Source organism: Acanthaster planci, linkage group LG09 (assembly GCF_054643075.1).
Source record: "Acanthaster planci isolate LZ-2023a linkage group LG09, COTS_SCS, whole genome shotgun sequence".
Lineage (NCBI taxonomy): Eukaryota > Metazoa > Echinodermata > Asteroidea > Valvatida > Acanthasteridae > Acanthaster > Acanthaster planci.
The window spans coordinates 16,480,562-16,507,996 of NC_141785.1; the positions used below are offsets into that span (position 1 = coordinate 16,480,562).

Genomic DNA, 27,435 nt, shown 5'->3' on the forward strand with positions numbered 1-27,435 from the left:
GAATACACGTATCTCTGACTGTTATACTGTCATCATGAGCATCATCTTTAGATAAAAAGTCCCTTCATTTAGAGGTTCTTCACCCTGCTACTTGAGCAAGGTACTGGCTAGATAGCACTGATCCACTCCATAAGGGAGACACAGTATGAAAGGACATGATGTGATGACAGACTACACCAAATATCGTGCGCACTAGCATGCAATCATCCTAAGAGAGCGACAATTGGTAAACTTCTCAACCATCAAATAATGTAACTTCATCACTTTGTATGTCCAACCTTATGATAACATCCAGGGAACCTGAAGTCCTTTCTGAAGGACCACCAACAGACTCAGCCACAGTTAACTTCAGTCATTGCCTACAAATTGTTGAGCGCAATAAAATTCATAAAACCAGATTTCAACAACAGCCACGTTTTCAGGCCAAAAATCAAAAGGACGCAAAAGGAAGCTGCCTCCAGAGTTTCAATGACAAAATCAACTCATTGTGTATCATGGCAAAGGACATTAGCAGTCCAGGCACACAACTATTAATTTTTAAAATAATCAATTTTACAGTTTTGGGGCTTTCATTTGCAAGCAAAACATCACACTAGTCTGAAGTTTCGACAGATGAAGTTTTGTTCATGATAAAAACAAAAACATACGAAACATTTTTACGGAAAAAAATTGATTTTTAACAGTAATTTCTATTTTATGCTAATGACTTTTTGTTGGGAACTCCTCATGGCTTAAAATGTGCACTAAAGCAGCATGTTAAATCCTAATGACCTTTTGCCGGGAACAGACTTTGACTGAGTCTGAGTCTACACTTCAGTGGGACGCTAGTGCATGTTTTGTTTAATTAGTATTACATGGTAACGTCCTTTTGCCGGGCAAAAGTCATGTAAAAACCATCTGTCGTCCTTTTCATTTCGTTAATGACACCAGAGGAACGCAGCCCCTTGAATCAACATGCATGCCAAATGCTCTATCAATTTCCAAAAAAACCTCAAATTCTGATCCATTTTTCACCCTTACGACCTTGTTCTGGGCACCTGACAAACTGGATCAATTATGAAAGCAAAACAATGTATCTGTCAATTCAATTGCTTCATAATTCAAAAAGAAATAAGGGCTACTTGTTTGCAACATAAAAATGAGAGATCCTAATTAGCAGGATATTGGTTGAAAACCAAAAAGGCAATATGTGTAATAGACTTGAAATTATATCTACTAGAAGTCATCGCTAATGTAATATACAATGTACAATCACTCATGCAGCAATCATGAATCCCACAGAGATATGAAACTGAGTAAGCCTCGAACTTCATCTCTCATAAATTAAACTAATTAACTTGTTCTGTTTTATTTCACAGTAATAATGGGAAAACCAAGTCCCAGCCAATTTGTGAGTTATGAAGACCTGTACATTATCAAAATCTAATAATACTTTCTGTTCCCTGAATGGAAACTACTGCTAATCATTTTTGGACTGTTCATACCACTGTTTCTCTACATTTTTAATCTTCAACAAAGAAATAATGATTTTACCACCTGTTCTTGAAGCAATAAATGACTAAAAAAATACAAAGGGGTTGGCAAACATTTTATTGAAGTGGTGATGGTATACTGGTATGCTCTTCAAGAGAATTATTGTACCAAACAGTAGCTCACATACTCGGTGGACCAATTTTTGAACTTACATTAACTGGAAAAGTCGACAAATTATAGAGTCAAAGACTGTGAATAATTATGTGTAAGCTGCAGTAAGCCAAGCAGTTTGCTCAAACGGGTCAGTAATCGTGTGCTATGCAATTCCACTTCCATCATCATTTTCATCAGGTGCCACATTCTGCTCCATCAATAATGAAGGGACTTCAGCACAATGGATGCATGACACAAAAAAGGTTTATATACTCTTACAATCAGAGAATAATTGAGTTCGATTTGAGCAATCAACGAAGCAGAAATCTTCCAGAGGTCCAAGACCAACCTGAAATTGATCAGTCTCTATGACAAGAACTTGGTGATCAATACGTCTTTTCCAGCATTGATATGGTTCATTCATTCATTAAAGAGAAATTAAAGCCAGTGACTGACTTTTGGGTCCTTTTGGGTCTTTCCTGGACCAGGAACTATGAAAAACTACATGCCTGACTCCAACCTGATCAATGGACTGAAAGGGAGTAACCTGCCTAAACCTGTTGATGACACACTCACTCATATAACTCAGTAACTCACTTTCTGTTTAGTAACCTGGAGACTAAAGTTCCTGTCAGCAATACAGAGATTAATTACAAGATGAAATTGAGTCTATTCCCAACACAGGAAAACTACAAGTATGGTTCCTTTTGGTACACTGATGAGGATTAAGCTGCAATGCATTTTTACACTACCAGAGAAACAGCGAAACTTTAATGTAACCTAATGATAACACCCAGCACAGTTCTTTTTGAAAGACAATCAACAGACTCAGCGAAGGTTGACTTGTGCAGCTACTGCCTGCAAATTGCAAAAGAAGTTGGGTACGTACTGGCTCCATTTTTCTTTTGGGAGTTCACGATAATTTATCTAAATCTGTAAGAATCTTAAGGCCTTTAGTTGAGTTAAACCAATTCCACAAACAAGCCCTTCAGTACACAAAATAGAATGACAGTTTATTATCTGAAACACTCAAGCAAAGCTTGCTGAGTTAAATAAACTTCTCACAAACCATACTTCAACTACAACCAAGTTTTCGGGCACTAATCATAATAACATGCAAAGAAGCAGCCTCCTGTGTTTCGATGACAAAATCAACTGGATCAATTATGAAAAGAAAGCACAACAGCATATTTATCAAACAAGTTGCTTCATAATCCCCAAAGAAATAAGGCTTGCCTGTTTGTACAAATGTTCCTATTTAGCAATCTTGGCTGATGGCCTAGAAGGCAATAACTGTAATAGACTGTAAATTATATTCCCTGGAAACCATCACTAATGTAACATACAATGTACATTCACTCATGAAACCATCATCAATCGCATAAAGATAAGACTCTCAGTAAGCCTCACCTTAATTTCTCACAAATTGAACTAAGTAATTTATTTTGTTTCATTTCACAGTGACAACAGGAAAACCAAGACCCAGCCAATGTTTGAGTTGTGAAGAAAACATGGAGGGTAACTAGACTGAAAATACACAAAGTAAAGTCGAGGACGGCAAATGTGTGAAAGTTGTAGTTAGCAAAAAAGGGGACAGCAGTTACTAGGCAGTTCCACCTCCACCATCATTTCTGATCCATCAATGCTGAAGAGACTCCAAAACGATGGATGTAGGGAAAAAGAAGTTTAATAGCTGTTAGCATCTCAGACTGATGAAGTTTGATTTGTGTGGTCAACGAAGCAGAAATCCTGCAGAGATCCAAGACCAACCTGAGATTGATCAGTAGCGCTGTGATCATGGTCATGACTTGGTGGCTAATGCCTGTTTTCCAGCGGTGCTTTGATCACATTCTTTTGGGAGAAATTAAAGCCAGTAAGTGACATTTTGGAGATTGATGTTTTCTGGACCAATCACAACACAAATCATCCTGAGTACTGGATCACATACATGCCTGATCCCAACCTGGTCGATGGATTGAAGTGAGTAACCAGCTTTAACCTCTAGATGATCACATTGCCGAGCATTTGTTAACACCTTTTCATATTACTCAGTTACTCATTTGCTGTTTACAAACCCTGAGCTCGTGGTCATCAATATAGACATTGAACACAAGATGGAATCTAGTCTTTCATCACCACAAGAAAACTTCACCTATTATTGGCACGTGGATGAGGAATGGGCTTCACTGTCTTCACCAGCCATGATTTGGTCCCATTCTTCTTGAGAGAAATCAAAGACAGTGACTGACTTTTGGGTGCTTTGGTGTTTTCCCCATTAGTAACTTGGAGGAGTCATCTTGAATCTTGGGACACATCTTAATAGCTGTTACAATTTCAGAGAAATGAAATTTGATTTGAGCAATCAATGAAGCAGAAATCTTTCAGAGTTCCGAGACTAAACCTGAGATTGATCAGTATCTCTATGGTCATAACTTGGTGGTTGATGCCTCCTTACCAGCTCTGCTTTGGTCACATCATTTGGGAGAAATCAAAGCCAGTATGTTAGTTTTGGGAGATCAATGTTTTCTGGACTAATCATAACACGAATCATCCTGATTACATGATTGCCAGCTGGTCGATGGACTGAAGTGAGTCACCAGCCTACAACCCTCTTGATGATCACACTGCCGAGCATCTGTTGACACCTAATATTACTCAGAAACTCATTTGTTGTTTATAAACCTTGAGAATAGGTAGAGTTCTGGTCAGCAATACGGACATTTAACATGAGATGGAATCTCATCTACATGTATCATCACCAAAGGAAAACTTTAGTAATGATTGTGTAACCTGTGGTTCACATTTCAGAATAGCAGGAACCAAATTTCGTATTAACCTAATTCCCTTTGAAAAAACTCTTGACCTCACACAATTCAGGATTTATGCACAAAAGAGATTCTGCTTTATTGGAGGGAATAAACAAGCCAATCAATATGAGAAATATGAAGTGAATCCAGACAACACTAATTCAGATGGCCATAAATTAAAATATGAGATTTACAGAAAATGCGGGATCCTATTAAGTTAGAATACACTTTGAGCTCAAGGAAAAGTGTCACCAAGGTTCTAGATGTAGAAATGAGTTGCGTCGAGTCGTTCCAAGGTGGGAGAACTGGAGTCTATCATGTTGTGTAGCCAGTTCACAAAAGTGAAGAAAAAGTTCGCAAAAGTTCAGCAAAGGAATACTTGCGGATCTTGCAAGATTGATATTGGTGATTAATGGCACAGATGCAAGTCAGAATAGCTTGGTGGCTGGGATGCCAGGGGACAGCTCTTCAGGTGGACTGCAGAGAGTCATAGCTCAGTGGCTGGGATGCCTGGGGACAGCTCTTCAGGTGGACTACAGAGACTCCCCTCCAGACCCTCTTTCACAACAGGCAGTTCAGTAACTGAGATAAAGAGCCTAAGATGGAGAGCATAGTGGTCCACGCCTAATAACTAATATAAAAACATATACAAGGTCAGACCAACGCAACCGACTTTCTATGGGTCACGCGCTTTGGTAGCTGCACATCATTTATGAAAACCCTCAAAATAAAATACCATCTTGCAAGTAAGTTAACATATAAAGGAAAAATATATCTGAGACACTGACTCAGAACAAATCTTAAAACTAGACAGGATAACCCTAGGAATACGTTTTTCAGTCCCACATACCATGAGGTGGGAATCAATTGGTGAAAAGTCCAACTCTTAATCAGACTGGTTATATATATACATGAAAACAAAGTCTAAAGCATGACCCAGAGACAATTCATATCTCTAACTTCTGATGAATTCAATGCAGATCAGAATCTATTGAATATACACGAAACCCTGTTCAAATAAACCATAGTCATCGAAAAGCATTACAAAAGCATCAGTCCAAACTGTAGGACTAATCAGTCTATCACTTACACCATGCCATGATATGGTGGGTGATAAGTCCTGACTTACACATATGTACAAAATCTGCACATACAGTACATGTATTTCTCAATGCAGTAGAAAGTCAAAATCTCAGGAAAGAACAATTTAAGTATGCAAAGGAAAACACAGTCATAAAAAAATGAAATTTGAAATTATAACCAAAGACCCCTTTTGGGACAGGGTTACATTTGGTACAAAATAATAATAATAATAATAATAATAATAAAGCATTTATAAGGCGCACTATATCTGCAAAGCATTCAGAGGCGCCGGTCTTGGTGGAAAAATGAAAAACTCAATTGTGCATTCATAGTGAAAAAGCTTGTGAGAAGAAGAATGTTTTGAGATGATGCTGAAATTGCTTGATGTCATGTTCTTGTCTTAGATGATCCGGGAGTGAGTTCCATAAGTGTGGTGCAATTGTAGAAAAAGCCCTGTCTCCGGCACTGGCCAGCCGAGTCCGGGGAACAACTAGGGTATTACTTGTTGACCTCAGACCCGGCCTGACAGAGCGGAGTTGCAGCATGTTTGCAAGATAAAGGGGACTAGAGCTGTGGAGTGTCTTGAATGTGAGAAGGAGGATCTTGAACTGAATTCTGTATTTGATGGGTAACCAATGTAGTTTGTTGAGAATGGGAGTTATGTGAGCTGTTCTTTTGGTGCTCGTTAGAAGACGTGCGGCAGCGTTCTGTACAAGTTGCAAACGATGAATTGTATCGTGCGGAAGACCGGTGAGCAGGCTATTGCAAAAATCAAGTTTAGCAGTGATAAAGGCATGAATGGCTGAGGAATCCAGTAATGTTGGACAGTTTCAATCACTCAGCAAAACACCATGCTCAAAGTGTAACAATGCAGATATGATATTAATCTGCACATAACGTGTGGCTTGACAACACTAAGATCAGAAATCAACCATCCTTTGGAGGACTGCCTACAAATGATTACATGTATTAACTTCAACAACCACGACTTAGTCATCCATGCCTGGGTACCATCCTGTTTGAGATAAATCGAGGAAAGTGATTGATGATCAGTTTTTGTGGACCATCACAACAATGAATACTACTCTCTACTACTACACTACTCTCTACTTGGCACAAGCTGATCTGCTCTTTCTCGTCTCATTTGCATCAATCCATATGGAGTACATCTTTATCACCTGTGATAAGGCAAGACCCATTTGTCACTTCAGCTCAGTGCATCAGCTTCTATATGGTAACAAACCTTTGCTACCACTCAGCCATAGCACTGGTCACCATGTCCTCATACGAGAGATTCTTGTCCCTGTGTCATCCACTCAAACTTCACAGAATCCGCAGTCGCCAACAAACCTACAAACTGATTGCAATCTGCTGGCTGCTTGGGTTGGCTACTACTAGTACTGTTATTCCTGTGGAGTACCAGATGTCTGACATGGCCTAATGACGAGAACTGAGGACACTCATCAAAAATTACAAACTGTCTCCCGGCAAATACAAAAATGTTCCTTATTACTCAAGTGGGGATGGGCATTATGTTGGTTGTTACGGTACTCCTGAATACTCACATGTACATCTGCTTTATATGTGAGTAAAACAAATGCAGATATGTTAATGACAGAATACGGACTGACAAGGATGCAGTCCAAACGGCAAACCGAGTGACAAAGATAGCACTTGTGAATGGTGTGGTATTTTGTGTGTGTCAGGTGCCTTATTAAAGTGCCTAACAAAAACACCATCATCTTGATAAATTAACGTTGATACTTGAAATACGGTTACAAATTTTCTACACAAGAAAAAAAAATCAAGAAACAATATGCCAGTTCCACATTCCAAGAGCGCATACCCCAAACGAAGCACCTATGAGGTCATATCATTCAGGAACAGCAACTGAATGTGTGCAAGTACAAGGCAGCCCATCAGAGGGGGCCACACTTTTACTCTGACTGCTTTTGTCAGACGATCTTGCCTTTTTGAAATACTGAACTGGCTCATCAAAGCTCCCTGCACACAGCTGGAAAATTAATCCGTCAACAGTTTCCCACAATGCACCACAAAAATGGCCTCTCCGTGCCAACCTCTTCATGGTATATTGCATTGTGAATTGCCTGGACTAATTTGCAATGAAAAAAAATAATAGTTGGAAACTGGTCCAAAGCAATACAGACTGCATAATATTTGGCTGGTGACCCGTTTTTGCAATGCAAAGTAGTTATGAAAATGTTAAGCATCAAATATGAATGATAGTGGTTTATTTTGATTTAAAAATTACTTTATGTTTTATTGTACTCACAATAAATTGTACCGTTTTGACATTTAAATTTAGCTCTGGGCTGCAAGAATGGTAGACTAGCAATGACAGGTTTTTTTCTGCGACTAGGAAATTCACCTACAAGGCTTAGCTACATACCACTGGCCCCTGAATGGTTCAAGAGACAGGCTCTGATCACCCCTCCCCACAAAAGAGAGAGAGAGAGAGAGAGAGAAAAAAAGAGACTCTTACCACACGTGTCGAAATCCCACATCTCGGAACTCATCTGTACAAACATGTAGACCATGGCAGTCGAGGATCGGAACGCCACACGAGTGTCCTCCGTAACAGCCCCACACATGACCTTCTCACCCCGGGCCCAGAGTTCACTGACCTGCGCCCGAATACCCATGAATTCTATCTTCTGCTGGAGATGGATGCACGATCTAACCTGTGTGGGCCAAATAATTATTTGACACAGATTGGTGTGTTCAGAACTTGTTCCTGATATATGTTTATGCCAAATGGTACTATTTTTAACCACTCTGTGGATAATATTGTTTTGTCGGACATTTTAATTTTCACAAATAAGCAAGAAATGCCAACCAACAAGCAAACTAGCCTAAACACGGACTTCATAGAGTCATTTGAACAAAATCTAGATGATATTTCTTAGCGGCATTGCCAAGGTGCTTGTATTTGTTACAACAGGCTGTGTGCAACACTCAAGTCCAAGTTTGCCACTGCACACTTCTAGGTCATTAGGAACCATTAGAAATGGTGTGGATGCAGGATACATATACGGCTATGAAAAACTGGGTGGTTATATCAAATTTGAGCAGTTATTTAAAAAACCTACATGTACATGTACGTATGAGCATATTACTGTGAAATGGACACTGTGAACAGTGTGGGATAAAATAACCACACGAAGCTGTGATTTAAATACCAAGTTTGTCCAGGCGATGTATGTGTTCTGTACATGTACCATTTTTAATGGTATCCACTTTGCATGAAACAAATGACAGACTAGAGTTGGGAGGTGACTCAGGGCCGTTTTCGCCCATCAGCTATCCTTATGCATACAGATGCCCACATCAATGTTTTGCATCTTCTGGTGTGAAATTGTGCAAGTAATGATTGTGTTTCTTAAATCAGCAAGGAACTAAAACCATTAACCCTAACCCTCCTCAATCCTCCAACAGGTGAAGGATTCAGGAGGGTTAGGGTTAAGCCTGAGCAATGGGGAACATCGTGTGAAGCTACATGTAATTCCGCATAATGTTCTGCGGATGCAGGAGTTTATAGGAGACCAAAGGGACCATGGCATCCCTCAAAATAGAATTAATTTTTGGTTTTGAAAAACAATGCAAGAAATTAAAATTTAGGCGTACTTTTCATTTTCCTCCCTCCAAAAAGTGTATGAAAGATGCAAAGTGCAGACTCAGATTTAAGAAAAGCCATGAAATGTTTCCAGAAGAAAAATTTGAAATTTTTAGCCCCACCCCCCAAAAAGATGCTCTGCCTGAAAATTTGATTTGGAACCCATCCTTGTGGGGAAGACAGGCCAGAGAAGTGTGTTTAAATGTCAACTAGTTTCAACAATTTGAATTCATTTTGCAAATTTGATCGCCGCATGACCTCTTGACCCAGTCAAGCTGGTTTTACTAGACGTCATGTAATCCGAGATCAATTGTTCACTGCCACAGATGTATACCAGTAAATCTATTTACACCTGTCAGCATCAGTGAACAAGAAGGAAACAATCAAATTCACTGAACATTCATAATCCATATGCATTACATGATGCGTTATTGGAGTTACGACATCTAGGGTTAATGCAATCATTTTTATGCTCATGCTCGACGATCATAAATAAGACTTTCAAACTTGACGACGTACCCCTGATGCACGAGACATGCTTCTGTTCAGGCCGGTGGCCAAATAGCTAAGGTTTTTTGCAAAACTCATAAACATGCCAGGTTACAATGAGTTCAGAAGGCACTTGTTTCCACGTAGCAACTCCCCTTCAATGCACTTCCCTCAACATTGGTGGAGGGGGGGTGGTGGATAACACAGGCCACAGCTTTGTGCCCCCCAATAAAAAAAAGGGAAAAAGTGATTTGTCTTTGAAACACAGTCAGAAAAAGGGGATTTTTCAGACTATTTAATTTCTTTTCCTTCCAAAAAGTGTGTTTAAATCCCCCAATTTAGTCCAAGTCCTAAGACAGACCATAAAACGTACAAAAAATTCCAATTTTTGTCCCCTCCTCCCAAAGAGTGCCACCCTCCCCCAAAAGGTCCATGATCCACCTTTGCATCTGGGTGTGCTTATCCGCACAAGTCTGGCATAGGGCAAACAATAAAAAGAAAGGAAATCTGTGGCTTTCCATGTGGGTTCAAGGAACGGGTGTACAGTAAATTAGTTCCTTACTCTCCAAATAAAATTCCTATCTCTCTTGACTCCACCATAGCAATAAAGTCTGGTAAGTGACTTCAAGCAATTTTTGTCAGAGGTTTGAGAGAAAAAAGAGCCGAGAAAAAAGCCATGCCAGTCGGAGAATTTTGTCTCTTTACTTTTTCTCACCTTCCCTTTCATGCTGATTGACCACTTGACATCGTATGACATGTAAACACACATAATTTTCCTTATTTGTTCCGTTGTGGATGTACGGAAGAGTACAAGGGCCACTTGTAAAAACTTGTCTTCGAGTTACTATCTCGCCACGGCGAGTAACTATCTTGCCGCAGCAAGTTATTATCTTGCCATTGCGAGTTAAATTGTTGAAAGAGAATCGCTGTGGCGAGTTATAAGATCTTGCCGTGGCGTCGAATTGATATCCTGCCGCAGTGAATATTTCAATAGTTTCATAAGTCCTATTCAGCGCGCCGTTTTCAAATGTATCTATGGAAAAAAGGCATTGAGATTTGGTTTTGGATTGCTAATTAGAACAAAAAGGGATGTTGTAGTTCAACAAAGCTCGTTTCCAACACAAAAGAAAATGAAATCTTATTTTGTGGTGTGAATTTCCACATTCAGATGAGGGCTAAACTGTTTTTAATTCCTTCCTACATTTTCCTAGTGCCAAACACAAGCAAGCAGACTTGAAAGTTACATTTGAACTGTCATCAGTCGAAATTTATTAATTTATAGTACTTAAAATGGAGATCAAAAACAGTGCTGTACTTTGACAAACGCAACGCATGAAATACTTCACAGCTTTGGACAATCAAAGCATTTGTTACTTAGTGCCCTAATCTCCAATAATAGTATAAGTGCACACGTGTCCTCTGCACCGAGCTGGAAGTGTCGACCCACGTGTTCAGATGCAAATATAGACTCCGTCCAATAAGCTCTCAACAAAATACATGTTATGTATTTGCCCTTCCCAGCGCCTTACACTGTATGGGTGGTTTGTGACAAGTGAATGCATGGAGGTGAGGTCAAAGAGCCTGGGGATTTCAATCCAGTTGATGAAAAACAGTGTTAGTTTCCCTTTCACCTTTACTTCAATTTTTTTTGCCTGTTGAAATCTCCTATATCATGGCAAATTTTAATGTTACAAAATGGCAACACACATTGTGTAGAAATACGCATGGGGGTTGCCAGAATTTTTTTCGGGGGAGGGGGAAACCATTTAGTTAAAACAATATAATTCAACTGTGGGAAAAGGGTCGATTTTCTTTTTTTCTCAAGCAAATAATTATGTTTTATTTCATTTCTAATTTTCATTTCTTTGGCTGTTTTCTTTTTTTCCCATTCTTTTCAGAGTCCCCCTTGCGGTGCTTATGTAAATAGGATTATTTAAAGCAGAAATGAAAAGGCACCACAATACCTTCGACACACAGTGGTTTAAAACCATATCTGACCCAGACATCAGTAGATATTGGGACAATGTAGGGTCCAAATTCCTAAAAACTATATCAAACATGTTTGAACATCATCTTCAAATACAGAAAACTAGGTTGAAAAGATTTATACCAGAGAATTCACCGAAAAGGTCCGAAACGGGAGCAAAGAATAAAACTTTGTTCGTTTGTAATTTTTGGGCAAAACTTTTCCTCAACAATGCATCTCACATTCCATGCAACCAGTGGCAAGATATTCTTATTTCATCACAGATGGGCGAATAAAGCACAACTAACGAGATTTCACTTCGTCGAAAATGTAAAGTCTGGCTTTGGCACTTCAATATTCAATGCGATGACATGGTACAAACCCTGTGGTATTGGAGAGAAAAGTGTACGGGCACGTGTTGCACAGACTATTCATGTCAAGAGAGGGCACTCGTTCGCGCGCAATCAGCAAAAAGTTTTAGTGAAAACATCAATCGAAATTTCGTCTTTTACGAGTGTAAGGGTCATTTCCGCGAATTTACCATGATTTTACGTTGACAAGGGATATTTATTCTCTTGATATGTTACAAATTTATATGGCATTCTGCCATGGGTACTAGAAGGTACTCTTCAAAATGTCTTATCATAAATATTTTTAAACAGTTGTATTTTGTGCAATTTAAGTTGACTTTTTTCAATGTTATGTTACCGTATCATCCAAGAATCAACCCATATCATACTCTACACTATTCGAAGGGGTACATCTAGGCAACATTAAAAAAAAGCAATATTTTATATTTAAACAAAGTATTATTTGCCTTGGCAGATATTTTACATTGAAACAAAATGTGAATCTTTTTTATTTTCTACCCGTGTTAGCGTATACATTAAAACTGTTATATCTCAGAAACAGAAATTTTAAAATAAAGTTTTTTTACACTTAAAACCTGATTTTCAGACCCTAATGAAGAGGTTTTTATTGAAAATTGAAAAAAAAAATCAGACCGAGTGTCTGGGTCTTAAACCAATGTGCAACAGGGAGTCAAAGTAGTCTACCCCACTTCTGAATATGGAAATTCATACCCCCAAAAGAGATTTCTTTTGTTTTTTTGTGTTGGAAATCAAGCTTGGTTGAATCAAGCTTTGTTGAAAGCAATCTGAAACCCAATTTCACTGCATTCCACCATAATTATACACCTGAGTACGACGACACGCTAAATAAGATTTATGAAATTACTGAAGTACTTGAAGGGTCGGGATTTCAATTTCACGCCATGGCGAGATACACATTCAATGATTTAACTTGCTGCGGTGAGACAGTAACTCGCCACAGCAAGATAGTAACTCACCGCAGTACAATAGCAACTCTAAAAAATTTTTTTTACAAGTGGCCCTTATACACTTCCGTAAGGACGTGTACACTCATTAAGAATATTTTTTTCATTTCCGTGGTTGACGTATTAACACATTATGCTTGGTTGGGTCAAAGCACACTTGCAAGGTTGAAGAATTTAAAGTTTAAAGACCCGCCCACTGCAGCTTTTTCAGGTAAGAAAATCGGACATTAACCCCAACACTCCCGATCCTCCACATTCAGTACGATTTTACATACACCCTAGGGGGTTAGGGTTAACTGGCTGTAGCAAATGTTCCCCAATATGATGACCAGCAATTTATCTCCCTTTATAATTGGTGACTACATGCCTAGTATGTTTAGCTAGGCGTGGACAAGTTTGAAACAGGGAAAACATTGCAACATTTGGGTGACGCGTTGATGCTTACTTTGAACATATGGAAAAAACAACAAATGAAATTAATTGAGGAGACAGAAAGGAAACTGTGCCAGAACTACTCCTGAAGGAGTGGTTGGGAAGATTTGTCCAAAATGTTACCATCATGCCATATTCTTAGAAGAAAAAAAATACAGCATCCGTTCATTTAAATATTTTTGGAAATGTAAAGTTGCCATTCTTTTTCCATCAACAATGCAGCGACCGGATGCAACTGATGTTTGTCCTCGAGCCAAAATCTTACCCGTGGTGAAGCGCGGTAGACAGACCGAGGGAATTCCCAGATGGGCTGTTTTGGCTGTTTGGGGGGAGGCAAGTTTCGGAGGGGCAACTCGGGGAGCTGACAGGCCAACAAAATGGAACGGATTAGATAGATGAAGACGGGGAGGTGGAGAGGTTAAGAGTTACAGGAAGGAGGAGCAGGGAAGAGTTGAAGAATGCTGAAAAAGTTAAAAGTCTGGTCTCTGTTAAGCTGTTATGTGGCAAACTGTGTCAGTATGATTAAAGCAAGGGTCAGTTTATCTTGACATTCATATCAAGGATCTGTTGCTTGCGGTCTAGATGATCGGTTCACACTCACAGAATCCTCCAAGACATAGAAAAAGCCCTTTTAACAGTGTTCAGCATGCTCTGAAATTTCTTAACCTGATCAAAAGAAAAATGCTAATACCTACATGTACATTTGGAATCAATTTGATTTTACCAGTGGCTGCAGACTGTAGCATATTGCAGCGACCCCTGACCTTACCAGGCTATTCTTGAGCCGCCACATGTCGCTGCGGCTGATGTACTGGTCCTTGAACACCAGCTCCACCAGATCCAGACCCACGTCCTGGAGAGACGAGACGAAGCTAACCGCAACATCCTTGTAGGCTCGCAGCTGGAAGAGGTTGGCAATGGTTTGATCAACACTGATGATGTCTTGAAGGAGGAAAAAAGCAGGAAATCCAATGTCTATGTGTTCTTTTTACCTAAAATGAATCTAAAAAATTGCCAACACGTCGTGGAACTTTTCTATCACTTAATTACGCAAAACTTCTGGGATCCAAAAAAAACTGCACAGCTTTCTTCTAAAATCAAAGAAAATGCTGGGAACCCAACAACACAGTGCAACCTTTCTAACAAAACGAAATGAGAATACAGAATTTCCATGAAGTTGGAAGACTTTCATCTTACTACATCAAGTACATATTTTTACAGTAGGAATTACATGTATCTGCATAACCACAACTGTACAAAAGTGGTATCAAAGGGCCAAAAATATCAAGGAAACTCGAAAACCTTTTTTTAATACTGTGGTGTACATGTATATGGGGAAATCTGCAAAGAAAAGCAATTTATAGCCACTCACTGTTGGAGAAGATTGACGAAAAATCCAATATCAACAAGTTCAGCAACTTTCGGATGCATTTGTATTTTCAGAAGCATGCCTCCCATTTTAGTCAGGGAACCATGACAGCTACTAGACCTGGAGATCTCTGAAAACAGTTGGTATCTTTTGGTCTTGAACTAGAGTGAATTTGGCTCTGATGACTGTTTCACTTTACCTACTGCAGTTCCTTCACAAGGTAAAAGAAAGCATTTGGTTTAGGTGAAGAATTTAATGTTATATGCAGATACTAATGTAACATTTTACCCCTAATTCTGTGGATACAAACCCTGCAAAGCCAGGACACTAGGAGAGGACACCAGACAGGGTTGCTCATGATGATGTTTTCAACCAAGAGACTTGAAAAATGGGGAAAGAGATTAACACCTTCCCCTCCCTTTCCCACTTACCCTTCTGTGGTAATTCCACATTCTTCAGTGTCTTGACCTGCAGCAGGAGGTGGCTGAAATTTAAAAAAAAAAAGAAAGTAAAACAATAAATTGAGTATGTAATGTACGAAGAAAATCGCCTCCAAATGAAACGGTACCAGTTCTCTCCTACCCCCTTTGTTTTATGTGTATGTGAGAATAGATATAGCATTGTGGAAATTTAATCATGTATTCCCTTTCGTCTGTTTGGCTTACTGTGGGGCAAATCCTTGTCCAAAGACTGGATTTGGCTCATATTTGAGCATAAAGATTCCAAGCACACAATGTACATGTAATGACAATATGCAAACGCACTGTATATTAAGCATTGCTCAATGCCAAGCTTGTTGCTTCACACAAGTGAAGTACCCTTAGAAATTCTTCAGCAGCACGCATCTGCAGAATTCAACAAGACTTTGTTCAGTTTCTTGATAGTGTCCCCTATTGTCACATGGCTAAGCTGCAGTGGCCAGATACTGGTACACCTGTAACTCTGCAGAATATCGATCCAAATTCGGTCTTGGGGCATTAAACAAAGAATTGCTTAAAACCACAGAACCAAGAAATGGCATATCTAGGTCATACATGTAGGTCCACAAAGGAAGGGCAATCAAATGAAATTTTTTTTTCCAAATGACTGTCCACATTTTTTCCAATGATTGGTAGAAGAATCCTCAAAGCTCCCCCCCCCATGTGGATGAGTGACATTTCTGAAATAGTGGAGCTTTAATCCCGTTTCAAGCACCATGGATTTATACGCAGAGCTGGGCTGCCTGAAATTGGACAAAAGAGCTGGTCCATGAAACAAAAGACAGTACTCGGAACAAAAGACCTGCTGCTGGGAATTGCAAAAGACGCCACTTGCATTCACTGGAGACAAAAGGAAATTATTTAACACCTCACAATTCTGGGCTCTCTTTACAGGGCGGCAGGCCTGGCTGAAATACTCAGGAGTCAATGAAGGTTACCTGTCAGCTTAAATTAGCCACCAAATAGTCATTCATGTGGGTGTAAACATCCATTAAATAAAAGGATGAATTTTTGAAGAATTTTGAAAACTGAAAATCTTGAAAATCTCCCGCATGTGTGCACTGCATTTTTAAAAGCACCCGCCAGCTGTGGTTAAAAAAAGACTATATGTCTCTACGTGTGTGTAAATGAAAGATTGCTCTGTTGTTTGCTGAGTGTGCAGTTCTACATGCATCTAAAACAGAAAATTAAAACCCACTTACATGTGTTATACCAGTATGTGTAACACTGAAGACTGCATATACACTGTACAATGTACATGTACGTGTACACACACACTGAATAATCACCATATGGTTTATAAAGTCTCCAAACCTAAAGTCATGGCCCTCTTGGGACTTCATGACCTGCATGGCTAAACCAGCCAGTTGACTCAAATTTAAGGATTCTGCTGGGCATGTTTATTTCAATCAAGTTCACACAGGTTTTTTGATATGCCATTGTATGCACCCACAGCTATTGCAACTATACTCATATGCCATATCAGCTACAAGTACAGAACATGTAGTTCCTCCTATCAGCCCAACAATATCACAGGTATTTTTATTTTCTGTCTAATACGGGTGATTCACAATAGTGCGCCTCCAAGAGTTAGCAACACGGTGGCCAATCACAATGCACAAAATTTGTCGACCATTTCCAAATGCGCACTGGGTCAACAGATTTCATGCACTGTGATTGGCCAATGCGTTGCAAACTCTTAGAGGCACCCGTATTACCGGTACCAAATTGAGGAATATTATCACACACAAAAATGTAATAATTGACACTGAATTGAAGCTTCTTATATTTTTATACAGAAATTTAAGCTTGTCTGACTGCGATGAACTGGGGTTTTTCACATCTAATACAAAATAGAGTATCCCATTGTTTACTAAAGTTTTACTTTGATTTAATTATAAAATGATTACGAATGATTTTCAAATCCCAAAGGGCAACTTGCCACCCTCCACTCCCCCACTGGATACAATTATGCCAGAGGTACCAATTACTGTACCAAACATTAGCAAGAAATAGCAAATGCTAGGTGCGCCCATAGAGAATTTAAGATAATTAATTAATTTAAGATACAGGTGGGTTTCGATTCTGGGGTGAATGTTTAGCTCTCCCTAACAGTATATGCCCCACCCACATGCCCACCCGACCTGGCCACAGGGGAATTGAGTCTGATGGGAGTACCATGCACCTTTCCAAAGGAGATCTGAAACTGGCTGCACGGTATTCCAGTCTGAGGAACCTGAAAATCACTTAGGGATACATAATCAGGATAGGTTTATCCAGGCGTAGCAAGACAACAACAAACAACTATAAACTGTGTGGGCTGATACAGCACAGACATATTGCTGTAATTTTTAGCAGATTATATACGCTGAGTAGGTCTGAGTGTACATACAGGTTACAGTACATGTACTCGATCTACAGTGCATATGTACATGTATGTATGTGCACTGCTCTAGTGAACAGCATTTGACCTGTATCAAGTCCATGGTGTAGGTTGTTAGGGCCAATTGAGCAAAGTCTGACACAAGTCATTTTATATGGAAATGAGTACACAGTCATCTGATAGTGTGTATGCATACATCACACATGAATGGGTAATTCATTCCCACACACAGGCCTACCCTGGTACATGTATAGGAAGGGGTATATGCTTTATATGCTGCAGGGGCAAAATCAAGTACATGTACACTGTACATGCACATTGTATAACATGCACATGCAGCAGACTTCATATGCACTGCATACGACCGGGTGGGTCACGTAGGCAGCCTCCTTTTTGAGCCTAGATCAAAGTTTGAAAACTCTCTGGCCCATATTCACCCAGCTCAAAAGTGAACTGTGAGTATTTGTTGGGGTTTATTTTCAACCAAACCTTCCTTTTAAAGCATTATAATGGGGGGTGTTATTTGAAAAGTTTACTGGTGGGATTCATAACTTGGGCCCATAACCTGGTGGCTTTTACATGTAAGAGCAAAACTGGGTCATCAAGCTGTACTGTGTACGCTATAAGATGAAATATGAAATAGCACCTCACTGGCTAACACATGGTGTCATAAATGGCTTGGAACAGTTGAAGGGCCCGGGCCGTCTTCTTAAATCTGTGTGGAGAAAAATGTTGCTCTATACACCTATGAATTTTAGTTTGTTGACGCTAAAATCTATGTGGAGAAAAATGCTGCTCTATACACCTGTGAATTTTAGTTTGCTGATGCTAAAATCTATCTGGAGAAAAATGCTGCTCTATACACCTGTGAATTTTAGTTTGTTGAAGCTGTTTCTCACGCAGGTTTGGAATGAGTGAAGAAGAAACACTTCCAACAACTCCAATGGCCGATGTGAAGAGGAAGCAAGACAGGCCAGACGAAACATTGACTGTAACCAAACAGGTGAAAGTAACAAAATGCATGGAAGGACATGAAAGAGAGAAAGATTGAAAGAAAAGAAAGAACAGAAATGAAAGTCAGGACTTTCAGGGGATTAAACAATTATTTCATTGTGAAACATGTATGGACTTTGCCCAGGAAAAAAAACCCATAAAAGTGGGAATCAAATGTACTACCAAGCTATCTGTGCCTGGGTAATTCTATAAATTAGGGATCCATTTTTTTCATGTCCCTGTCACACCTGACTTATGATTTTGTAAGTTCAGAACACATTTTCTAATTTCTAAGAGTGATGAATTAATGCAAATTACCTGCCAAACAAAAGTAATAGTTTGAAAACAATTCTGGTGATATTTCCATGTCAAATACCAAAGGCCAGATGTAACAGGGACACAAAATGTCACACCCTTGGTCCCCACATTTATAGAAAGACCAACCTTGCCCTAGTTTTTCAACCTTTCCCCCACATTTTTTGTGGAAATTACAAAATGTGACTGTACCAAAATTTTATTTGCATCCCTGTCTTTTTACTTTTTCAAAAAGGAGGTTTTGACCACTTGCTGCCGGGTGGTTTGAAAAATGCAGTGCATATAATCAGGACTTTTTTAAGATTTTCAGTTTTCTTAATTCTTCAAAAATTCATCATTTCAATTAATGGACGTTAACACCCAGATGAATTACTGTCTGGTGGCCACTCTAGACTGACAGACAAAATCTACTGATGCCCGAGTATTTCAGCCAGGCCTGTAGCCTTGTAAAAGTAGCCCAGTTTGTGCAGTGTTATGCAACTTTCTTTTGTTTGCGAACCTGGAACAGTGCGCTGCTGACCTCTTTTCAATAGGGGCCAGATTAGCGTGCAGTGGTTCTGTGTGGCAAATCGCTGCGGTGGTGGAGCACTTTTGTCCCCCGTGGTAATCCGCTCACACTAAATGCCCCAAACTGTGATATACTGTTTCAAAACAAGGCTGGATTATCTCCACTATTGAGAGTAAAAAATTGTTGGTAATGCCCAGCAGCCTGTTTTTTTGTTCCAAGTACGGTCTTTTCATACAAGGCCCAGTTCCCTTTGTCCGATTTTGGAGACCCTGGCCACGCGTACAAGCACACGGTGCCCAAAACCGGAGTCCCCGGCGACAAGTGGTCAAAAGTAAAAGCAGCCTCAGCTACCTTTTTTCTGATCTAAAACAGCTGTTTTGGCAATGAGACATTCCCCACACATGCACCTTCACACAGGTTATCCCATGCTCTTCTTAATTCCAAATGGAGATCGCAGTTTAATTTAAAGCAAATGACTTATATACCTAAATATTGGCAGAATAAAAGAGCTGTCCTTTCTTTCTGAATCCAAAGAGATTGCAAGTGGCACACAAATTCACCCATACTACTTTGGAACAAAAGAATAAAGAAAACAATGACCCTTTATGTATCCTTTGCCACCAGCTCCTTTTCTTGTTTTTCACTGGCACTTCTTCAATAAACAGAATCGCAGCCTCAATCGCAGACCAGCAACAAAGCGACGTACATGTATGCAGAAGGCTTCCCCCCCAAAATGGAAGACAACGAATGCCAACACCAGTGGTCAACTACTCAAGGGACGACAGCCAAATGGCAAGGACCACCGGCACACAGTGAACTCCTCACATTCGCTCAGCTGCACTGAATATGCTCGACAGTGGTCCTCTGGAGCCAGGAAGCTTGCAGGCAGCAGCAGGGAAACCGCTGGGCACATCGAGTCAAGAACTGTAGCCAGACTGAATGCTGAACTTGAGGTGTACAAGCAGGAAAATCGACAGCTCAGAGCCAGGCTGGCAGAAGCTATCAGTAAGCCAACAGAATGTTCCTTGCTAGCCCTCTGTTGTCAAAAGACAGTGGCAGGCAATAAATGAATGACTCAAGCTCACTGAACCATAGAAAGCCCCAACAGAAACAAAAGGGTTCTTCGTACATTCTGTTTGTCATGGGGTGGGACAATTTTACAAAGTTTGTTAACATTTCAATGTTTCACAAGCCCAACCCTACAATTTACATTTCATACACATCTAATATGTAATGGTACATTCCACAGAAGTGTCATTAACATTGTTTCTTCTGGTGGTGTGCTCACATTTATAAAGAGTTGAAACCTACATGTAGTATCCATCACTCCTACAACCTACGCCCAAAAGAAGTTTCGTTACACACAACACACTTTCCGAAACTGTTTAAACGCTTTTGATTATGAAGATGAACACAGAAATTGACTGGAGTGGGATTTGAACCTACAGCCTCCAGAATACCATACCAGTGCTCAACCACCTGAGCTATCCAGCCCTATGTTGGTGGCTTTTCCCATTTGTCAGTATCTTTTTTGGGGGGGGGACTAGCCAGAAGCCATTAAACCTGAAACACCATGTAGCCAGGGATCACACCCCAATAACACGATACAACATGGGAAGTGGTGAAAAGGATCACTCATAAAGGATACAGCTTTTTGAACATACATGTAAATCATGAAACAAATTATATAGGGAAACTAGGTGCTTACAGTTGCTTACAATACACATGATTATATTGATGAACAAAGAAATTGAATGGAATGGGATTTGAACCAATAACCTCCGGAATACCATACCGGTGCTCAACCAACTGAGCTATCCAGCTCTATGTTGGTGGCTGTTTCCATTTGTCGATATCTTTGGGAGCGCTAGTCAGAAACCATTCTGAATTTTTTCATTTTCTGTGTGTACTTTTATTTCTTTGTATTTTCTATCAGATTTAAAAGAAATGGAGAAAACACTGAGAATGACCCTGCACAGTTTTGGAGTGCCGACTCCTGACTCCCCAAGAAACGCCTGCCACTGTAGTCAAGGCTATGAGCTACCCTGGCAATCCGAACCTGAGCTTCCACAGATAATCTCATCAAATGATGAGGAGGAAGAGATGATTACAGGCAAGTCTAACTCACAGAAAAGCTCACAAACCTACTTGTTACTCAAGGAATACGTGCAGTCAGACTTCTGGTCAGTGCCCTCCATCTTGAAGTTCCCCCCCCCGTACCTTTGGTGTAAATGTTCCTGCACCATTCCCTCAAAAATGAGGATGGATGCAACAGCAGGTATCAAATCGAGACAGATGCATGGACAACCTGTTTGAATCTAGTAACATTTTTTCTCTTTTTTTTTTCATTTCTCCTGACAGAGTTCCCAGGAGCCATACCATCCCAAATGCCAACCACAAGACAGCGAGATGAGAGAGCAGCGCAGCCGCTGCAACATTCCCAGCTGCAGCCGCAATTGCTGCTGCAACCTCACAGCAAAGATGCACGTACTGGCACCCTCCACCCATCAACCCTGGGAAATGCTCTGCAAGACTACACAAATGCTTCCAAGGTTAGATTGACTCATGCATGGTAACAGGGACTAAAACCGACTCCTTAGAAATGCCCCATGAAATCTGTACATGTAAGTTTGCAACCAATGCCAAACTTTTGTCTGTAGTATTTTTTCACAATCTCATGCTGCAAACCTAATTTGGTAGTATTTAGATGGATTTTGGACAGAGCTTCATGTACATGTACAATCAATCACTTTGTATGGGGTTTGATGCAAATATTTTTTTTGGGGGGGGGGGAAAATTTGTCCTTACCCTACTCAATTATCCTGAAAAACGAGTTGTACAGAAACATCTGAGAAAAGAGTTATAAAGCTGAGCAAAGAAATTGACTGGAGGGGAGTTTAAACCTGCCACCTTTGGAATACCATATTAGCATTCTACCAACTTGGCTACCGAGCCCTATGTTGGCATCCTTCCCAACATTGGGTTTATCGCTAACTCCTGCCACCTGACCCAGCACAGAGAATCGCCAACAATATATACCTTTTTATAAAAAAATATAAATGTTACCATCCCAAACCCAATTTTTGTATGTGTCCTGTATTTTTTTCCCTTATATTCTATGTTTTTTTGGGGGGGTTGTTTTTGCATATGGACCCATTGGTCTATGCGCAAAAGACAGAGGGATAATTTTACCTTCATTGAAACTATTCTAAAATTTAGTTCTGTTGTGGCGCTTTCTTACAATCTTGTCTTTTTTTTTCTTTCCTGTTTTCTTCAATTTTCTGGGATAGCATGTGGCAGATTCTCCAGCTACCAACATTGAGCTCGTCCCCTCCAGTGGCATCTTTGTGAACTCCACCCAGCTGGGCTCAATTGCCTTTAAGAAGAACTGGAGTTACACCCTACTGACGCGCAGCCTGATGCCCATGGTCTTCAGCAAGGAGGAGATGGCAGCCAGCTGTGTGCGGGGGGAGCGGGCTACAGGCAAGGGCTCCCTCAACTCCCCTCCTCGTCCAGCACTGGATCAGGCCAAAGTCGAGGCTATCATAAGTGAGTTTCCGTGCCAGGCAGGAAGAGATGGCATGTTTTACATAGGAACGGTGTGAGAAGAACAACCCCTACATGCAAAGGCTCATGTTCATCTGGCATGGGCCGTTCTGAGCATGTACAACCGATTTCTGTTGGAAAGTACGGTCTTCGCTTACGCCCCCTGCAACAAATTTTTACACCAGCAAAGGCATGCCCTTGTCACAGGCCATTTGAACAGCTTAGGACCTTGAAGCAACTACATGTAGATGACTAGTGATTGACTCTTTCTGTCCCACTTCTGCTCTGAATTTGCGCATACTGGTACATGCCCCATACATTTTGTTTTATTTACCAGGGTAAACGTGACACAGGCCAGGGCCAGGGTTGTACCCTACATGGTAAACTTAGATTTCCTGAGATGACATGTAAAATGTACAGGGTACCCAAGACAATGAGAATTGTCCTGACAGTGGTTTCCTTATACTAGATTTTCCAATATTTTTTGTACAAGACCCTCTCTTTTGCAAGACGTTTCATCCCTCACTCGGAAAGAGAAAGCTTGAACATCTCTCCTTTTGTTTCTATTTTTGCTGTCAGAATTTGTTAGCAGCCAGTTCCCGGATGTCCAACCCTACCAGATCACGCAGACTATGAACCAGAAGCTTGTGGATGTCAGAGGCACCATCAGAAAGAGGAAACAGGTGGTCAAGTTGTGAGGTCAAACAGTGACGAGGTGCTCTATGATAACTTAAGCAGGGATTTGGGTGACATACATAAGTACATGTACCTGTGCACACACATACCTTTCCCGCAATTGTACGTTAGTTGCATATATAGGCAAGTTCAAACGTTGACTGTAATACAAATATTGACTGCTTCGAATGGTGTGATAAAAAAGCCTCCTGAGGTGATCCATAGAGAATTCTGTTTTCCTGAGGCGAAGCCGAACGAGAGTAGAATGCTCCATGAATCACAGAGGGAGGCTAGTTTTACTATATCATTAGATAAAGTTGGTGATATTTGTTTTTATAACAGTGTCCCACAGATTCTGCTTGATTAAAGGGATACCTGATTAATTTGATCTCCAGGTAACTACGTATGAAAATACCTCTATTCGAATAAGAAATTTGTTGAAAATTTACATGTACAAAGATTTTTCCAAACTACCTCTTCACAACTGTTTGAACCCTGCTCTGGAACGCTAGTGCCTTGGAATGCACATGACACGCAATGCACACACCAGTATGCATTTGCACACAATGCTGGTGGTCATGAAGTTCTTTGGTTGCTATGGGTAAAATGCTATAGTTGATACGGGTATACATGTAGTTCTTTTGCTCATGCACAACAGAAAAGTTAAAATAGAAAATGCCATGTGACTGGTTCTCAGCCAATCAAGATACAGAATCTGTGGGTGAGGTGTTATAAAGTTAACTACATGTATGTGTACATGCATATATCTTGACCAACATTGCTGGAATGATGGATAATTTTGACCAACTAGGGCAAGTTAAGGTGCAAACTAGAGTTCGACCAACAGTCAACTGCTACAATGCCCATGCGCAAAATTTTAAGTTACATTCAAATGACCCTAGTTGGCCAACATGTATTCTATAAAATCTCATTGTTACTAACATTTCGCCGTTGGCTGCGATTCTATAACAAGGCTGCTGTATCACTGTATTTTCAAATGCCCCGGGTACCAAATGTTTCCCCAAGCAGCAGCTGCCATTTATCTCAGGAGCCAATTTCACAGACATTTGCTGAGCAAAGAAAATATTAGATAAGCAAAAGCAGGTTATCAACTAAAATATCATGCAGTGTACGGGTAAATGAAGTGTGACTGGTTCCCAGCCAGTTTTGTTGTCTAATGCATCACGGGTCTCCAAAACATTGTCATCTACCTCTGGATTTCGTCCTTTTATAATACAAATTGTATACATGACTTGGTATTAAATTTCCATTCAAAGCACACAAAAAAATAGAAGTTTACTCCACAATGTTTTGCCTTTGGTTGACAAAGAAATTTTCATACCTGTTGTTCTCGTCCGGATGGTAAATCTCCAAGATGTCCCCTACTTGGATTCCGGGAAATTCCTTCGGATTGAGAATCAGCTCCTCCTCTGAAATTGGGGGGGATGTATAAATCAGGACTTTTACTTTTTAATCACAGTTTTATTCTTGAAAAATTACTTCTTTAAAACATCTTTCATTAAAGTACTTACTCTTATCTTAATGCAGAGACATTTCTGAAATATATCTTTCTCAAAGCAGAGACATTTCTGAAATATATCTTGAAAAACGACTTTGGACGCACATGTACATGTAGCTTTTTTCTCCTTCTGTAAAACTTACTAAATGTTTTTATGTTTGCCAAGTAACCTATCAGTTTACAATGGAAGAGGATGTTAGTATGTTGAATTGTATACATGGTATAGGGACAATGAGTAAGCTGCATGTAACCAGGTAACCATTCCCCAAGTTAAATTAATAAAGTTATACAATTTGCCAAGTAACAAAAAAACTCGCAGGTGGGGTGATACATGTACATGTAGATTACTTTCTTTTTAATTGTTTATTTTGTTAAAAAAATTTTTGGGGGGAGGGCTTTGCGGTTGTGGCCAGCGGCCACACTAGCATGTACTTTTTGGCACCTCTTTCAGAATTCTGCCATCAAAATCTTTATTGCTGTGAAACCTAGACTGCAGCAATGTCTTAAGAAGTAAAAATTTCTTACTTAATTTAGCAAACTTCCTTGTGGCATTTGTGTTTCTTTAACTTTGACCTTTAAATGGTGTTTTATCATTATCATCTGCCGTGTTTAGTGATTGTGATTTTATTTGCAGTACAGTTCATTTATGGTTTGTAAAGAATGGTTTTGATAATGCCATAGTTGTACAATCCACTTTGACATTGACAATAAAACATCATTCTGTAAATTTTGTTATCAAGAGGCCAATTTACATAAATTTCCAACCACCAAGCACCCTTTCGTTGCCGTCATGTGGATCTATGGTAACAGTACGTGACAGCAGACATGCGCGGTCCCAGCGACATTGCCCAGAATTCCCATCAGCATTGGGTGAGCAATTTCCTGCAGCTGCTCAGCACTATCGGTAATCATCAGTTTGTAGATTCTGATCACAGGGTTAGAGGTTCGAATCCAGCTGGTGGCATCATGTTGCGATCTCGGGCAAGTCACTTTACCCCCATGTGCCTCTCTCCACCCAGGAGTAAATGGGCACCTGTGAGGGCAGATTTGGTTATGTTAGCTGTGTGCGCCTGATAGGGCAGCTTCAACTAGTATACTCCCCAGGGAGCTGAGATGGTTTCAGGAATGTTCAGTTGTTGTGAGCTCAATGTCCAGGGATAATGATAATAAGCGCATAGGGACTTCCAAAGTGATATGTGCTACATAAATATTTACAAATAGGTCTTTGGGGAGACATTTTGTGGTAAATTTTTCAGCATTAGGGAGACATTGGCTTTTAGGGAAACATTTCAGTGTCTCCTTATTTTCAAACTACCAGAAGGAGGCCGAATTTTAAAGTCCATATTTTGAGAGATGATAGTTTAGGGCCTAAAATGAAAACATACAAAGTTTGGTTCAGATCAGATTAGGAAATATTGAATTATGGGACAGTAAAGTTGGAAAAATTTTGTGCACATTCTTATGGGAATGTCTCCTTAATGACCCATTAGCGGTAATATAAATAATATTTATTGTTATTATCTACTGGTATGGTGCCCTGAGTGCACAGTACCGTGCTGCATTTCTTGGGGTATTAGCTGCAGGCACAGACTGAGGGAGCGGCTGAACATGCCACATGCACATAGTCCTTTGTGTGCAAGGGAAGACGCAAACCAGCAAGAAGACCAAGTGTGAAAAAATGGCAAACAGGCACTTCTTGTACGTTTTATCTGAATTGTTGCAGTGACTTGCACTTTAGGGTAGCTGTTGTCCGTTGTGGTATCAATAACTTGTTCATTTTACTTACTCGGGAAACCACGGAAATATTTTTGTATGTCAGCACAAGCTGGAAAAACAGATCTTAATAATTTAGCTGCTAATTATCCAAAATTAGCAAAGGCATTACATGTACCGGTATAACTCATGAACTTCTGTACAGGTTGTCTACCCAAGACAATACTTGTAATCATTTTCAAAGACTTCAGCCACATGTAAATCACAACTTGACCATGTTTGGTTGAGCGCAGTGGTGTTACTGGGGGGTGGGGGCAGGTGATGAGAAATCTGCCCACCTGACAGATTTTATTTCACTTTTTTATACATTTACTTCGCAAATATTAGCACCAAAATCCCAAGAAAACACCACAAAATAAAACCAAGGATGTCAGGACCACGAGTAAGGCTTTGGAATATTTTTCCTCTCTCAACATCATGTTGAATAAGCCTGAAGCCTGTCACCGTCACTGCTAGTTGAGCGACTTCATGCTCATCATAACAGGATTAGGCATAACATCTC

General features: G+C 40.0%; 2 protein-coding genes across 8 annotated transcripts in view; one reads left to right on the top strand and one right to left on the bottom strand.

The window, feature by feature from the left end:
- The window catches only part of LOC110988841 (GATOR1 complex protein DEPDC5-like), a 127,457-nt gene that overhangs the window by 46,426 nt on the left and 53,596 nt on the right, over nucleotides 1–27,435 (bottom strand). For 5 of the 6 annotated variants that reach the window (XM_087141058.1, XM_087141059.1, XM_087141060.1 and 2 more), the window contains 5 exons: nucleotides 24,984–25,071; nucleotides 15,174–15,226; nucleotides 14,143–14,315; nucleotides 13,639–13,734; nucleotides 8,020–8,218 (listed from right to left, as the gene is read on the bottom strand). In XM_087141058.1, the coding sequence (XP_086997184.1) occupies nucleotides 8,020–8,218; nucleotides 13,639–13,734; nucleotides 14,143–14,315; nucleotides 15,174–15,226; nucleotides 24,984–25,071 (609 nt within the window). The remainder of the gene's footprint in view (nucleotides 1–8,019; nucleotides 8,219–13,638; nucleotides 13,735–14,142; nucleotides 14,316–15,173; nucleotides 15,227–24,983; nucleotides 25,072–27,435) is intronic. The other variant, XM_022252738.2, reaches the window with a different exon arrangement.
- On the top strand, nucleotides 17,882–25,934 carry LOC110988846 (uncharacterized). Of its 2 annotated transcripts, XM_022252752.2 has the most exons (7): nucleotides 17,882–18,059; nucleotides 18,508–18,607; nucleotides 20,086–20,425; nucleotides 21,357–21,533; nucleotides 21,782–21,972; nucleotides 22,711–22,969; nucleotides 23,546–25,934. In XM_022252752.2, exons 2-7 carry the CDS (start codon nucleotides 18,515–18,517, stop codon nucleotides 23,662–23,664), a joined length of 1,179 nt encoding a protein of 392 aa, XP_022108444.2. In that variant the 5' UTR covers nucleotides 17,882–18,059; nucleotides 18,508–18,514; the 3' UTR covers nucleotides 23,665–25,934. The 2 variants fall into 2 exon arrangements, with proteins under 2 accessions (XP_022108444.2, XP_086997202.1); XM_087141076.1 differs by lacking the exon at nucleotides 17,882–18,059 and having other exon boundaries at nucleotides 18,071–18,607.

Coding starts and splice junctions, on each gene's coding strand:
- LOC110988846 (XM_022252752.2), top strand. CDS start 18,515: ATGAGTGAAGAAGAAACACTTCCAACAACTCCAATGGCCGATGTGAAG. Junction 20,426..21,356: donor CAGGCTGGCAGAAGCTATCA/GTAAGCCAACAG, acceptor ATTTTCTATCAG/ATTTAAAAGAAATGGAGAAA. Junction 22,970..23,545: donor CAAAGTCGAGGCTATCATAA/GTGAGTTTCCGT, acceptor TTTTGCTGTCAG/AATTTGTTAGCAGCCAGTTC.